Source organism: Caloenas nicobarica, chromosome 11 (assembly GCF_036013445.1).
Source record: "Caloenas nicobarica isolate bCalNic1 chromosome 11, bCalNic1.hap1, whole genome shotgun sequence".
Lineage (NCBI taxonomy): Eukaryota > Metazoa > Chordata > Aves > Columbiformes > Columbidae > Caloenas > Caloenas nicobarica.
In genome coordinates, this window is record NC_088255.1 from 15176702 (window position 1) to 15192871 (window position 16170).

General features: G+C 40.8%; 1 protein-coding gene across 17 annotated transcripts in view; it reads left to right on the forward strand.

Annotated features, from left to right (window-relative positions):
* The window catches only part of MAGI1 (membrane associated guanylate kinase, WW and PDZ domain containing 1), a 347210-nt gene that overhangs the window by 170710 nt on the left and 160330 nt on the right, over nt 1–16170 (forward strand). For all 17 annotated transcript variants that reach the window (XM_065642339.1, XM_065642340.1, XM_065642341.1 and 14 more), the window contains exon 2: nt 3811–3927. In XM_065642339.1, the coding sequence (XP_065498411.1) occupies nt 3811–3927 (117 nt within the window). The remainder of the gene's footprint in view (nt 1–3810; nt 3928–16170) is intronic.

The following is a 16170-nucleotide window of genomic DNA, read 5'->3' on the forward strand; positions in this document are numbered from 1 at the left end:
TATCTAAAGCTAGGTATATCAGCATAATTGTGATTACAGAAATAACAGGGTCATTTTTCTGTGTGTAAATAAATGCATTTGCAACATCTCCTGGCCAGCAGGAAGGAATTGCTGAGCACTGCCTCATAAAACCTGTATCCCCCGATTTGGAAACTGCTGTTTCTGGCCTGTGTCTTTTGTTCCTCTGATCTTCTCACTGTAGGATCTCATTTCATGCTTTTAGTAGAGAAGAAAAGAAACCATCTCAAAAGAGTAAACATAAGATCCAATCTGCTTGAGAACAGAGAAGTACTTTGAAGGGTAGTAGAATACTTCTGGTTAACACAGCTCATCTCTAAGGAAACTGGAGCCAGGTATTTTCTTGAGCACAAGTTATGCATGAAATTAGACTTCATAAAGGCAGCACTTTTGCATAAAATCAGGTGGTTCTGGCACCTGCCCTTCAACCCAGCCTGGTGATGGTTGGTTATGGACAGAAGCCATCAGCAGGTGAGACTCATTTTCAGAGGGAGCGTGCACAAGCAAGGGGTGCTCCCGAGGGTCAGAATGAGTTTTACTGCTACAATTTGCACACAGGAGGTTGCTGAAATGTCTCTGGCATATCTTTCACACTCTCGGGAATTGCAGGTGCACGCATTTCAGACTCAAAAAGAATTTATCGAAGTTTAAAAACTTGCATCTGGCACTAGAATCTGCTAAACGATGCCAATGTCAAGCACGTGCCCTCTGAAGGCTGAACAGATTTTTGGAAAAGATAATCAGAGTGGATTGAAACATTTCAAATGTTGAAGACTCCAACACGTCCCAGGGTGGATTCTTTTGTCAGCTTTCTACATGGTGTTAGTTTCTGTCTTAGCTCATTTTCTTCTTTCATGCTCTGGAGCGAGCTGCATGGGATGAGCTTGCTTTTGTCCAGAGCTATGGTAGCAGCTGCTGAGCTGAGATCATCAGGGCTGTGAGAAGCCTTCATTTCTGTCAAGAATTTTCCTGAATTTAGGAGCAAAAATGTGACTTGGCAAACTTTTTTTTTTTTCCTCTAGCGTTCCCCCCCGGCTCCCATTTAAAATAGATGTAATAGAAATGAGCATCACCATGAGCTCCCTGAGGGGACAAACATGAGTGTCACTATTGCTGTAGCCCCTATTTTTCCAACTGCCATCTTGGCTAGAGCGTCAGTGACTCAGCTGGGAAATCCCAGCTACTGCATAAACCAAATAGCCAAACTTTCCAGCGGGGGCTGTAATAGACTGAGATGCTCGATGGAATGGGCACAGAGGGAAGCTAAAAGCAGATATCATCAGTAAATTGCATATTTGCTGTGGTCAAACAAGCCTTCGCTCAGCAGAGCTTTTTCACCTCTGCACATTACTGTGACATAAATCATTAAATCGTGAATCACACAGTATTTCAGGAAAAAGCCTACATTATATGATACATGTAGCTCAGCGCATTAATTTCTTCGCTGGAATAAGCCCTTGCATTATGTCCAAACTATTTTTCATATTTGTTCTTTCTGCTATGAGAAAGCACATTGTCTTACTGTCTCTTGTGCAAAGAAAAATATGGACTGATTAGGTAAAAGATAAAGAAATGCTTTATTATTTCAGCATATGCTCTTTTTTTTTTTTTGTGCCTGGTTTCTCTTTGGAGTAAAATTATGTGCTATGAAATCAAACATCTGGAGTCTAGAAGGTCAGCTCTAATACTGGAAAACCATAGCCCAGGAGTCAACAAAGCCCTCCAAGTACCTGTTGTGTGGGATACCGTTTCTGTCGTGTAATAACTGGAGACCATTTGTTAGAAAATGAGTTGATAATCTGCTTTTGGAGTAAGAGGTGTTTCTGGGGTAACTCAGGAAAGTGTGATGAGCCCATTTTATCTTCCTTAATTTCAGTTTTGGTTTTTTGAGCCATTTCTGTAATGAGCATTTTGATCTTTAAAAATGTTTCTTCTTTTAATAGCTGGGCCTTCTGCCTAAGCCTTTGTCTGATGAGAAATTTATTCTTGGGAAAAGAAAAACCAGAGAGCTATCTGGAGAATGTAAACACAAAATATTTTTTAGAATTTGACTTAGTATTTCAGACTAGGGGCTTTTGGGTTTAGTTTTGTTTTTAAACTAACATTTCTGTTAAAATGTTACAAGACTGCATTAGGCAGGCTGTTTCTGCCCATGGTCATGTAGTGGTCTGTGCTCCTTGTCTCATTTGTCTGGTACCGCTGCTGCCTCCCAGACCCCATGTCCAACCGCATATCATTGCAGTATTATTATTCTTGATTCACTCTGCAGTGATTCCTAGAGGCTCCAGCCAGGAATCTCCAACTGTGATGCTATCTTCAGTGTCAAAAAGTATTGAGATAATCTATGCATTACAAGTTCACAATCCGAAAAATCATAACGCAAATTGTAAAAGACCATAGAAACTGCTGCAGGGGTTCAGCCCAACATCTGTGTAGCCCAGTATTCTGGCTCTAGCTTTGGCCACAAATAAGGTGCCTAGGTGTTCCCCCACTTCTTTTCCCAGGTCTCCCAGCCGCCAGCAATTCATTTCCAGCTTGGGGGATTTCCTACAGCCTCTTTTGCGACATCCAGTGAGTCCATCTTCTAAATGCTTTTCCAGTCTCCCCTTGAAGCTCCTCAATAAGCACCCACATCTCCTCTCCAGCAAGCACATCTGCCACAGCCTGCGCGAGCTAATGCCATTGTTGCGTGGTTTTGAACCGATCTCCTGTTGGCTTTGGTTGGTGTCTTCTGGTCCTTGTGGTGGGAGAGGCCAGGAGCAGGCAGTCCCATCCACCCTCCGGGCAGGTTGGAGACTGATGTCCACGCCAGGCTGCAGTATCTCACCCCCTCCCTTGGTCCTTGCACGGCAACTACTCCAGACTTTTGGTCATCCTGGTTGCGTTTCTCTGAAGCTTTTCCATTGATTTTTTTTCTTTTCTTTTTAGAACAGAAGAGTTTCTATCCCTGTTCTCTGTATGTTCTTCTGGGGTTGTTTTTGCTGTTTGGTCAAATTAATGTCAATGTTATTCCAGGCTTGAAAAGATTTCATTTCTGGGAAAATACTTCATTAAGTTGCTCTGGTTCATATGTTCTGCCACAAGAAAGGATTTGGTGTTCAGCAACTAGCAATGTTCATTAACAACTATGTTTATTTTCTTTGGTGGTTTTGTTTGTTTGTTTCATTTTCAACTCCTTCATTTTTATTCTCACATACTTCTGAAAGTGTTTGAAACCGAATGGGGAAATAAATAGATTGAAGTGAAAAGTGTCGGTTATTATTCTGTTGTTTTTAAGGGCATTGGGTGCTCTTAATGCCTTCGATCAATTCTTTTCTATCTCCTGCTGTGTGCTGGGGTAGATACCAGTGCAAACTATAGCACTTGTTTGATTTTGTGCCATGTTCAGCTGTATTAGTACCTCTAATGGGAGAAGCAGCCTTTGCCTTCTGCCTGTCTGCCCAGCTCACCCTCCAGTGAGTTACAAAAGCAATACACTACCTTTATTATTTTTCTTCTTTTTCGCATCATCTGTCTTTTCTCCATTTGCTCAGACAAATAAGTGATAAAAGGGAATGATGATCTGTTTAACACCACAGGAAGAAAGATATATTATGAGACAAGAGAGACCTCTTGTTTACAGCGAGTTATTTTTGGTAATTAGCCATTTGTAGAGGAAGATGAGCCTCCGCTCGTAAAGTCAGCATGCCATAATTTAGGGGACTCTGAATGGAAGTCTAACATTTGCCTGAATTGGAAAAGTTAATTGTGTGCATTTAGAAATAAATAAATGGCTGGTTTTTTTCTTTGCAGGAAGCAGACTGAACAAAGACCTGAGACATTATCTCAACCAGAGGTTTCAGAAAGGATCACCAGATCACGATCTGCAGCAGACTATTCGAGATAACCTATATCGCCATGCTGTGCCTTGTAAGTAACAAAACATCGACGCAGTGGATTGCATGTAGTAGAATTCAATTTTTTTTATTTTTGAGGCAGCCTTCATGTGATTTTGTGCACAGCTCCAGGCAAGACTCCGTGTTCAGCTTGGGCAGACTTCCATGTCTAGATAGGGTTCAGGTAGGGGTGAAAAGGAAAGCAGTTCATCCCCGAACTCTGCTTTTTTGGTGACCTTTTAGGAACAGTTGATGGTTTGATACAGATCTGTGTTGCTTACTGTGAAGAAAAAACCCTAAAAAACCAGCATTGAAATGAGTGCTTGCCTTAGAAATAGCCTTCATAAATATCATTATGGTCAATGTTCCTTTATCGGTTTGAAACCAATAAACGTCCTTTTATTTTTACTTCCTTAGCAGAACTTTATTTCTGGTGCTTATTTAACTTGTGAAATTGAACAGCATTTTATGGCTGGATGCCATTGTAGCAGGGAACTGTCACTGTTGGAAGGTCAATCTCAATTCAAGTAGGAGATAAACAGCAAGAAGTAGTGAAGCTGAGAAAGAAATGCTCTTTTTTTTCACTCAACAACCAGGAGGAAAACTGAGAAGTTTAGAGAATGTGATCTTCAGAAATTCAGAATCTTTACCCAAAATTAGACTGTCCTTGGCATTTCGGGAAGATGTACAAAGAGTGGAGAATGATCTAATTTCACTGCACCTCCATTTGGTATTCCCCAGCTGCCAGGAGCCACTATTCTAAAGAAAAGGGTTTTCTGCTTGAACTTTGATAAACTGTGGGGATAATGGTTATGCTTTTCAGATCAGGCTGGGATAGGAACTCATAGACATAGTTTAGTTATAGCATACTGAGATGAGCAGCAAAATATTTTGAAGTTTCCTATCTCAACATGAATCAGAGGTTGTTTATCTTGGTAGACTTGCATAAATATAGAATAATGAGGTTGCCACTCAAAAATTGGTATTTGCCAAGAAATACCACGTAGTTGTATGTAGAGTAATAGCTGTTTTCAATCTAAGTGTTGCATGCAGGAGAGCTGTGTACAACCACAGCTAAAATTGTGTGGTAACACTGACAGATGTTGTTTCTCCAAATGGCAGATGCTATATATCACCGTTGAGTTTGTTCTCGTTTTATCAGTGGGAAGCGTGGACCAAACTAAGCTTCAAGTGCTGTGCATGGACATAAATAAATATGGATTATTATTTTGTATTGAACACTTCAATTTTCCATTTTGTCAATGTGAAATAGGATTAGTTTTCAATCATCTAGCTTGCCTGGCTGCAGGTTTCTAAAGCAGGCTGCAGAAAGAGCCTTCTAGGAGAACATGGGCAACGTTAGGTTCAGGAGATGCAATATCGTGATACTGATGTCCTTCTGCCTGTGTGTTATATTCCAATTTCTAAAGCAGCAAATAAAGCAAATGAGCATAAGTTCTGTGGAAGCATTTTGTGCGTTACCAAGGTTACATTTTGAAATGGTTTCCATTGATTCTTTTCTCTGATTTATTGAACTTGACGGTGAGCTAAACTGCTTGGACTCGCTAAAGACTTCTGATTTAATATTAAGAGCAGTGAAAGTGATCTCTGCCTTCTAGAAATAGCTGGGGGAGATATGGGTGCTCGGTGTATCGATAAGAACATCAGTACTTATGTTCCGTTTATGAAACAAACGGAAAATCTGAGAAGTTGAGTTAGTTATTTTGTGTGTCCATACTTGCTGAGTTGTAAAACAGGTAGTGTTTAATTTTTTCTTCATGTACTGTGGGGATGGTATTAATGGTAGCTTTTAAGAGTGATGCTGATATTCATATGTGAATTTGAATGACACTGCTGCACGTACCGTGGGTTCGGATGCGTTACAGGTCTGGAGATTAATCTAGCTGTACACTCATATTTTTATTCCTTGGTACACGTGACCAGTAAATCCAGAGCTCTGGACCAATCTCTAGTGCTAATGGATTATGAAGTCTTGTCTTTTGAAAATGGAATTCCCTGCTGATTATGTGGTAAACACAAACAAGAACACAAGGTCACTTGGGCTGAGCATGCTTGGCCTGACAGCTGCTTTTTGTTGCACTAACATAAAGGCTAAATGAAATGATAATTAGTAAATGCAAAATGGTGAAAGGCGATGTTAACCAGTTCTTGTCCGGAAATTCTAGTAAGAATCCCACGTGGTTCAGCTCTGACTGGTTTGGTGCAGGTGGTGGGAAAACCCAGAGGGCTTCTGCTTCCCACCCAGCTGGAGCTTTTGTAGAAGTTAGAGGTCAAGCAGAGGGGAGGAAAGATGCTGAAAATTTGACTTGACCGTATTATTTCGTGTGACAATGACCTGCTGCTTGAGCATCATTTAGATTTTTACTTTAGGGGAATTGATTAAGGATTTGCTCTGTTTTCTGGTGAACCATCGAAGGTAAGAGAGTGGGGCGATGCCAGCTCCCAAGGGGATTATGAGCATTGCCTGAATGGGTGACACAGGGATGAGCAACGGGAGGACTTCATCCCTAAACATGGAAGCTGTCATAAAGAATATGACCTTAAAATGGACCCAAAAGTGAAGTATTATTGAAATGAGTAGATGAACCACGTGATTATTCTGGAAGCTGAGGTCTTCACCTGCTCCTCGGTGCCCTCTGCCCCTCCAGCACGCTTCCTCTGAGTCTTCAAACCTCAGCTCCCTGCTCCCCATTGAGCTGATTTTCCCTGCAAAGATCTCTAGTAAACAACAGCTGTGACAAGTTTCCAGGTGGCTTCCAAGTTTGGTTGTCATGCTGTTGTGAGTGCTCTGCTGTTACTATTGCCCCAAACCCACGGGTTTATTTACAAAGCCAAAGCATTCTTTGGAATTTACAACTTCAGAATTATAATCTAGGACCAAGCCAGAGTAAAGAGAGGCACGACACCTTATTTAAGTATTTGGATGGTGCATAAGTGCTAATGAAGCCATGCATTTACAATGCACAAATCTCTGAAAGAGTTAGTGCAGTTCAGCAGCTGAACTAGCTTTTATTTCACCTGAATCCACAGTGTGTTATTTTTCTTCAGTTTCTTCCTGATATTCTCATTTCACTGTTAACTTCACATGCTGGGTCAGAGAAGCCTTTTTTTTTTTTTTTTTTAAGAGTGTTTTTGTTTTCTGCTTATGAAAAATCAGCATCTTAAAACTGAGCAAAGTTATTCTCCTTATGTGTTCAGATAAATAACAGTTTGCATTCCTGGCATGTAGCATCCACTGTCAAAACTAGAAAAAAATCCTCATATACATCATCCAGATTAGCAAGATGTTGGTCCAGTCTCTAGCTATCTCCTTTGCCTCATTTTGTTTTGAAGCAACACATTTTTCCTGTTTTCCGATGTGCCTAATGAAGATCACCAGAAATAATGCTCTGTTTGTGGGCTAGTTAATGGCTCCATTGAGCTTGGAGTAGGCTGTGAATTGGCAACAGTGTCGTGATTACTGATTGGCCATGACTGTACCAGAAGTGCTTTGACTGATGTAGAGACTTCACCCACAACTTATTTCTAGTGTGGTTTTCACTTATTCCAGCTCAGTTTTGCCAGCCTAAACGCTGAAGAGCACAAGGGCAGGTTTACCAACTGTGTGAGACGTCTTGCTGGGGCACCTTGTGGTGTGTCTGAGGCCACCTGTGCTGACAGAAGTTGGTGTGACTTGCATTACATCTGATTTGGGGAGAAGCTGGGAGTCTGTATGTCGAGTGTAATGTCATCCTGGCATTAAGGTTCAGAGAGTGTTTCGAGGAGCAGAACTCCCCCAAACAGGATTGGTGCATGTGAAGATTTACTTAGTGAAAAATGTGATTAGTTGGAAGTACATCTCAGAATATATCCATTAAATAGGTGCCTCGAAGTAGCCTTACCATGGGATGTGTGTGTAATAGTGTTAACTGAGAAAGATATGCGATAGCAACTTGATTTAACGTTATAATGCACCAGCATGTCTAAACCACTGTTCACGGAAGGCTGAACAGACGGGATTATCTTCCTCATTTTGAAATGATGGTAGAGGGCATCTGTTTAAAACAAACAAGCAATACTGGCCATTTGTCCTAGTTGCTTATTCTCAGCGACCTGACAGCAGTTTTCTTTTCACAGTGTATTGAGAAGAATCAGAGAGATGATATTATTTCCATAAAGCTTATCTCAGCATGTGTTTGTTGTGTTGTTGTTGGTTGGTAAGTTGTGGGGGGTTTTTTTGGTGTGTGGTGGTTTGGTTTTTTTTTTCCTCTGAGCACATTTACTTGATTCTGTGCTTATTTGAGTCCTGTGTGACATGCAGAGTCGGCTATGGTGGATCTGGCATCTGCACCTTTACTTGCCAAAACATCGTACCTGGTGCAGGCATGACTGAAACAACAGATCAGTGATGCCCTCCCTATTCATATATATTCTATATTTGTCTTATTTCAGTACTGTGCAATTCCTTTCTTTGCCAGGCTGTAGTCTTATGAAGAAAAACTCTGGAAAATGCAAGGTCTTCCTGATGGTAGATGAAACGGGCAAGGTCATGGCTAGCCTAGAGTTAAGTCTTGGATGTCAGCCTAGACACTATGTGGGAATATTTTTTTTTTCCTCCTCTTCCCAAAATTTTCTTTAAAACCTCAGGAGGTCATGACTCAACAGTTGATTCACTTTCCCAAAACAAGTACATGGCCTGGGATTAACTGGCTGGAGATTTTAACATTAGAGATTTACCACTTTCATTTCTGGTGTCCTCTCACCTTCCCAGAGTTTGATCTGTTCCTGCGCCTTCAATTACAGGACAGTAGCTTCAACTGTTGTGGTAAGACTTAGAGGGGAGCATGGAGCACAATGGAAAGAAATGGATAAAAGTCAATAGTGTAAGTGTCAAGTGATCTGTAAGGAGGCTTAGAAAAAAGACAGTGGCTCCCAAGTATCTGGCTGGCCTGAGCCCGCTCACATTTCAGTGGGAAATCTGAGAGTAAGTTCTCTTATTCCAAGTGATCTGCTGGTGCAAAGAAAAAGTCTCCTTTCAGAGGAAAACCGATAATATTGATCAAAGAAACTTTACAGTATTTATAGGACAAACTTTAGCGAGTGGATGTAGAAGAGCACATTGAACCTCATTATCTGGAGTAAACGTTTTCATAATCAAACTGACAAAAGGTAGTTTAGTTGCTCCAGGAGTAGCTGGAGCTGCAACAAGCATAACCACCAGCATCTGCAGCTGATGGAGAACTGGAGAGATTAAATGTGCTCGGGTGTGATGAAGCTGCTGTGAAACGTGCAGACTTAGGTGATTTCCCAGGACAGTTTTCAAAGCCCTGTAGCACTGCGTTCCCCACAGTACTTCTGAACTTCAAAATTAATTGATAGAAGGGATATGCAAACCAGTTTACAGAAGGATTTTTCTTTAGAATATTGAATATAATAATGTATCGGTATACTGGAAAAAATGCTGAAGTGAAGAAGAAAGACCTCTATGTTAGAAATGCATGTGTTTTTACATGTGGGGATATTTGAGTCACAATTTCGAAGTGATTTTTAGTTTCTAATTTTTTTTTATGGATAAACAGAATCTCTGACAGTACACATTGTTTTTTCTTCGCAGGCAATAAATCATCAGTTTATGCACACAAATGTTCTTTGAATTCTCAAAAGCTTTCCAGATCTGCAGCCATATTTATTATCCAAGTACCTTGTGTTGCAGTTCCCTTCCTAAAGGTGTAATTCTGCTTTTGTAATGAGAAAAAGTGCAGTGTCCATGAAATATTAATTTGAAGGCCCACACTGATAAGGTGATGAAAAACAAGCTGATCTTTTTTCTAACACATGAAAAATAATAATTGTTTTACAAGATTTATGTTAGGAAAAAGTTTTAAATATTTTTAAAACAGCGTCCTTATCACTAGGGTGCAACACACAGGTAGCAGCAGTTTGTGAAGATAATTTTTCTCAAGAACATTGTCTTGTGAGTTGATCTAATTCTGAAGAATACGAGGCGTATTTTCCATGCCAGCTAATGTACACACATTTACTTTTTTCCTGTATTTTCAGAAGGGATTGTATCCTGAGAGCAACCAGTGGGTTTAGAAAAATCCTTGTAGCTGTGTTCCAGGGAGCGCAAAATTGCAGCAGAGTCCCCTGCAGTTCAGGGATATAATTATTTCACATATTAGTGAACCAGATGTGTTTTCACTTTTGAGAGAGAAAAATGCCCTGTTGTGAGCAACAGGGCCAGTATTTCTGTATTTTAGTTCCTTTCTCTACACAGCCATTTCTGTTCAATCTAGGAGAGTTCAGACCTTTTTTGCCATCTGGTCTGTCCTTTCAGATCAACAGTGCATTTTGTTCCAGTGGAACTATTGGGTATTTTTTTTTGTACATTTGGAAATAAAAGCACTTACGATAGCAAATATTGCTCCATCTGCTTACCCATTTGTAAGGAATAGCTTTTTTGTATTTCACTGTACACCCAGTTGAAATTGCATGAGGCACCAGAGAACAGTACAAAGCAGAAGAGCTCAGCCTTATAGGCTCTCCCATGCCACTTGCCAAAGGAGATTTGGGTAAGAAGTGTGGGAAGAGATTACACAGCTAGGATTCTTTGTTTTCTTTGTTAGTCTCCAGAGTACTTAATTTTGCGTTTTGTGGTTTTTGGTTTTGGTTTGTTTGTTGGTTTTTTTTTTTCATTGTAGTTGCTTTGTACTACGGCAAAGCATCTGCAAGTGGGTATTTAGGTAGTGCCAACAATGTCTGCGCATATGTTTTAAAACGTCAAGGTTTCTAAGTTTGTGAGTCTCTGAGAAAGCAGAGAGTAAATCTGAGCTGGGAGCAGGTACTGCTGTTGGGAGGTTAAAGGGGTGGAGGTGAGTTACCCCACATACTTCAAAATTGGCTCTGTCCTGCAATAGTTTTTCATATGATGTCCCAGGGTCCTGATTAGATTGTTTGTGATGGCTGCATTGTCCCAGCTTTTGATTTCATTGAGGTGGTTTAATTTCTTTTCAGCTACCGCCATGTATCTGTTCAAGGTTTACAGTGTATTGATTATGCTACAAGCTGAGAAAATGAATGTTCCAGGCAAAAGGAGCAGTTTAAAATGAGGAAAAATTAAATGTGTAGCTGTTCTTTAGTCTGTTCTTCCACTCACATTTGCATTTGATATTCACATTTGGTACTTTGTGATTAACTCTCTCTAGAAAGTGCCCGTCGCTCTGGTTAGGTTTGTTTGTGTTTGGATGCGTTGGTTTGCGTGGCGGTTTCAGAGTTACAAAAGACCTGTGCTTCTTGCATCAAAGATGTCAGTACTGCAAAGAGGATGCCTGAAAATCCTATTTATATGTTATTATTCTGGTCCAGGGTGGTACCCACAATGTAGTGTGGGCAAAACCAGTGGCATTCAGAGGAGGAAATAAATGCCTGCGTGATTCCCAGTCACAGACGTTTCTGCCCGAGTGAGCCCAGGAGAGCAATGGCAGATGCCGGCTCCTGGCGGTTTGATGGGGATGCAGACTTGCTACATTTCATCTTCAAACAATTATCCTTTTTTTAACATTACCATGCTCCTTCACATAAAGTGTGCTGTATTTGTCCCCTAAATCCTTTCTCTCTTTATTTCAGCAGAGAGGAGATTAGCTCTGTAATCATTTATAAAGCTGTTTAGATTCTTCCAGCTGGTTTTCTTTGGGAAGAATCCTACCCAGTACCTTTACTAGGAATGACTCTGTAAATTAATCTTCATGGACTTCCTTCCCCCCAAACCCCCAGTGAATAAGTAAGTAGAAAAAATAGAACACATATTTCTAGTTCTGCCCCTATTGAAGGAGAAATAAATCTTTCCTATTAGTCATAATGGTCTAGATGTGTCCTTTTTTTATAATATCCTCTTGAACAATTAGGGCTTTGAGTTATGAAGTCAAGATTCCTGGGTCATTGCCAGAACCGATTTGTTTAAGGGGAACGCTAGTTCCCTGAATTCCTTTTAAAGGGCTTTGTAATGTCCCAGACTGCTCTTAATTAGTGATTTAAGAGGGAATACATCTGTTCCACTGAGGACTGTGAAAATTATTATTTAAATGGAAATGTTTAAGAAATGGCTCTTTGAAAGGCTAATGTATCTTCAAAATGAGATGTGGATCACAGAGTAATCAGGTGGATAGCGATCTAGCAGTTCTACTTGCGGGGTATTTTTAGAGCTGAAGATGGAGAAAAACGTTCAAAGACCCTTGGAAGCATCATCTGCCACTGAATTTTCTTTCATACTTCGTCATTCATTCACTACCTGCACTTTTTCTTTAAACTTCATGTTTAGCAGTTAATTCACCAGGGGAGAAAACAGTAAACAAGTGTAGATGTTGGTAAAAAGAGGTTTGTAGGAAGAAGCAGTATCTCTTATTAGATAAATGGATGATATTTCATGTTTATCTTAGATCATCATGGCAACTCAAATAATGTCACTACAGTATGGATTTTTCTACCAAATTTAAAGCTACTTTATGGAAGATTGTCATATGCTAAAAACGTGCAACTAATCTTTGCTCTCTTAGGGACTGAACTGGTGAATCTCAGAAGTGAGGGGCTGGGGCAGGTGACGGGCGAAGGAGGAACTCCAAATTAAGAAGCTGCTGCTTTTAGCAAACTCTTCCTTGAATACATGTGGAGATGGATATTTATAAACGCAGCATTACCGTCTCCTACTGTTCACAGGTCTTGAATTAGGAATGAAAAACTTGAAACTGGATATTTTGATTCTTACAGTTTACCTATTAGTTTCTGAGCCCTTACTGCCATCTTCCTTCATGCTTTTCTAGGTTGTGGATTTTTTTTAGTATTTTCTTTTGTTCAGAGGGGGCTAAAACGTGAAAGCTGAAAATGTGCTTGAATAGTGACGTTATTTTCAGCTCTCCTAAATCCAGGTATGTAAGGTTTTGAGAAAAGCAGCAAGTGTTGCAAGACATACAAGAGAGTCAAGGAAAACCCAGCAGGACACTAAATGGCAGTGCAGAAGTAGGAAGGCTGGACTCTACAGTGGACCCAGTTCTTTCAGGAATGTAAACATCCCATAATGTTCCTAAGTATCTTTTGCATTTTTGCATTCCCATAATTTTAAATATATATTTTGCCACGTCAACCCTCTGCAATCCTTTGCAAAACACCCAGTGTTTTCTAGAAGAGAACAGCTGACGAGATGCGATACGCTGCTGCCGTGTAACTAACTGCACTGGAGAATCACATTGACAGACAATCTGTAAATTGCCCACATTATAGAACATTGATGATACCATTAAAATGGTAAATTTAATATTATAGTTCTATTAGATTTCACCCTCATTAACTCTGATCTGATAAACAACCTCCGGCATATTTTGAAGGTAATGGTCACCTTACAATCACCACTGCTCCTCTTTATCTGGCATTTCAAGCTTCTATAGATTTATAGTTTTTCTGTCATCTAATCTGTACTTACTCCTTTATTTTTTTTATTTGAATTTGTGCTTATAAGGAGACTCTTTCCTAGAGGGCCCTGGGCATGCAATTATGCATAAAGTCATGCTAAATTTCATTCCTGAGATTTAGGACAAAATTGGTTTTAGAGAATAAAATGAACCTAATGTTCAGGCAAGCGCAATGCAGACCTCTGGAGGTGTTTTAGGACCGGGCACTTTGGAAGGATTGGTACAGGGTCATGCTGGTGGCGGTGGTTGCATGTTCTTGGCTTTTGCAAACAGGTATCAGAGCAACCTCAGCAAAATCTTGCTGGAGATGTAGGTGGTGAGAAGGGGAGCAAGACGGGGCTGTGGCAGCTGCCGCAGCACATCTGGGAGCTGGGAAAGCCCAAGAAACCTTTTTCAGCTGTGTCCATCCAGCAGAGACAACTTCTGCTCCCGAACATTAATCCTCAAGCAGCAAAACCATGAGTCGCAGCTCAAGAAAAGTAACCTTAGCTCCTCTCAACTGGCAGGGTGGCTGCTGTGGAGGTATCACTCGGCTCCTCGTTTTCCTAAGTGAGTCGTGGTTTAATTAGAGCGCTGTCTCGAGGAGGGGGTGGTTGTTATACATCACCTATCAGAATGTAAAAGTGGAAAGTGACGCTGAAACGCTGACCCTTAATCTGAAGTGCACCATCTGTGTTTTATTTCCACATCTTGCTGAGTTTACAGTTATTTGAATTCACAGTTTGTTCCCCATTTGCTGTTCCCACATGGTAAGTGAATTGGATCCAAAATGTACTGATGAAAGATTGAGAAGTCTGTTGGAGAAGTTTGTTCCTACCTACGAGAGTGCTCTATCTCACACTTCTTCCACCCTGCGAGTTAAATCCCAGCTGTAAAATCTTGTCTCAAGATGGTCTTCTTTCATGGTGGGAAGTTGGGGTTACCGTAAGGACAAACACTCCTTTCCCTTTCCCGAAGTGATTTATGGTTTGCCTTTGACTTTCTGCTCAAGAAACGTAGAGTTTTCTCTCACATTTAACAAAGTATTTGCTTTACTGTTCCCGTTAATTTGTGTGGATGCTTATCTGGTGGCGCTTGGCATTGGAGCATCACTCTTATTTAGCATTTTTTCTTTGTTAGAATGAGCCAGTGTTTGATGCTAAAATAAGACCGGGTATCATATCGTGAAGGGAGCTGTAATTACGATTGTATAATAACATTTTTCATGGTGCAACTTTAAATTACTCTGATTTTAAAATGGGCAAACAATTCAGAAGCGGGTTGAATTTCATTTATTCTCCTCCATTTCTTTTTTTTTACTGCTGACAGCAACCATTTTCCTAAGACATGACTAACTGTAAAAAAGATATAAAATTTAAACATGTTGTATTTCAAAAGCAAGCCATCAATATGCTGAAGGCTGTATAAACTTAAATACTGTCTTTGGCTTTTGCTGTAGACCACACAAGCTCTGAGAAATTGATTACTCTGGTGCTTGGAGGGGCTTTCATGATACAGAAACACAGATTGGCATTGAATTTCTTTCTTTGTGTGTGGGACATTTTTGGGAAAGAGAAAAAGCATTTGAACTTCAGATTAAAAATAAGTCATTTCATTTTTTCCTTCCCCCCGCACCCTTTCTAAATCTTATGAAAGAGTTTTCATAAATTATTGGGGAGCTGCATCTCTGAATAAATGGAAAGTAAAAGGCTCCATTTATTTTTTAATAAAGAGGCTTTTTTTTCTGGAATGTCCCATTTAGGTGCTGCCTCATTGGACTATAATCTGGTGAGAGAGTTTCAGTCTGGCTTGTGCAGATTTTTTTTATTTTGCGGACATGAAGAGAAGGGGTGAGGAATTAAGAGTTATTTATTTTCGTGTTGCCGTCTACAAATCTACTGTATTCAGTACTCTAAACTCATCAAAGGCTTTGAACTTCCCATGGGGAGTGTGAGCTGACTGGACACATACCCAAAAAACAGCCTGAGACTCAATGAGGCTATTGTTTAAAGATCAGGAAGGTGAATCTTGAGCAAAGAGTTTTTATCTTTTCTTTTTAAACAAGAGACACATAATGGGCCAGCACCTTGGGCCAGGTGGTGTTTTGATGAAAATATTTATGTCCCGTAAAATTAGGACTGGTTTATATGTTGATAATCAGGCCATTCTCCTGTTCACGTATGGTTATTTCTCTTCGAAAAGGTAATATAGAGCTTGCAGTCTCTTGGTGGCATTTTTCCCCTACCCAGTTTGAACACTTTTGGGAATGGGGTACCTCAGCAAGAGCAGTCGCTGTATTTGTGCTGTTGGGTTTGGTAGTGGAACCAAGGGACGATGTTTTTTCCTTGTGTTGCCTGGCCCTCGCACACACGTGCTGTCAACATCTGAGCCGCCGCCTGCATCCACAGCTGTCCCCAGCGGCTTTGCGAGCGACGGCTGTTTGCTGCTGTGGCTCCGAACCTCTGCTTGTCACAGCAGCAGCGGTGGGTGCTGTCCCCACCACATCTTAGCCCTGGTCCATGGGAGCAGCTGACAGGGGTGACCCCCCAGCGCCCCGTGCCCACCCCACTGGCACCTCCTGTGCATCCCTCGAGGTCCGAGCATCCCTGACTCACCGGAGCCACAGTTTCCTTTCAGGCTGGAGGCCCCTGGGATTTCAGTTCTGCATCTAAGCAATCCTGTCCTGTGAGCTACATGGAAAGCGTCCAAGACGGACACCTGCTGGCTCTGAAGCAGTCAAGTGCTTTTTCCAAAATATCTTTGGCCCCTGTGCTTGATGTTTACTCTTAAAAAGATACAGGCGTGTGTTGGCTGTGAAAGGAAAAAAAAAAAAAAAA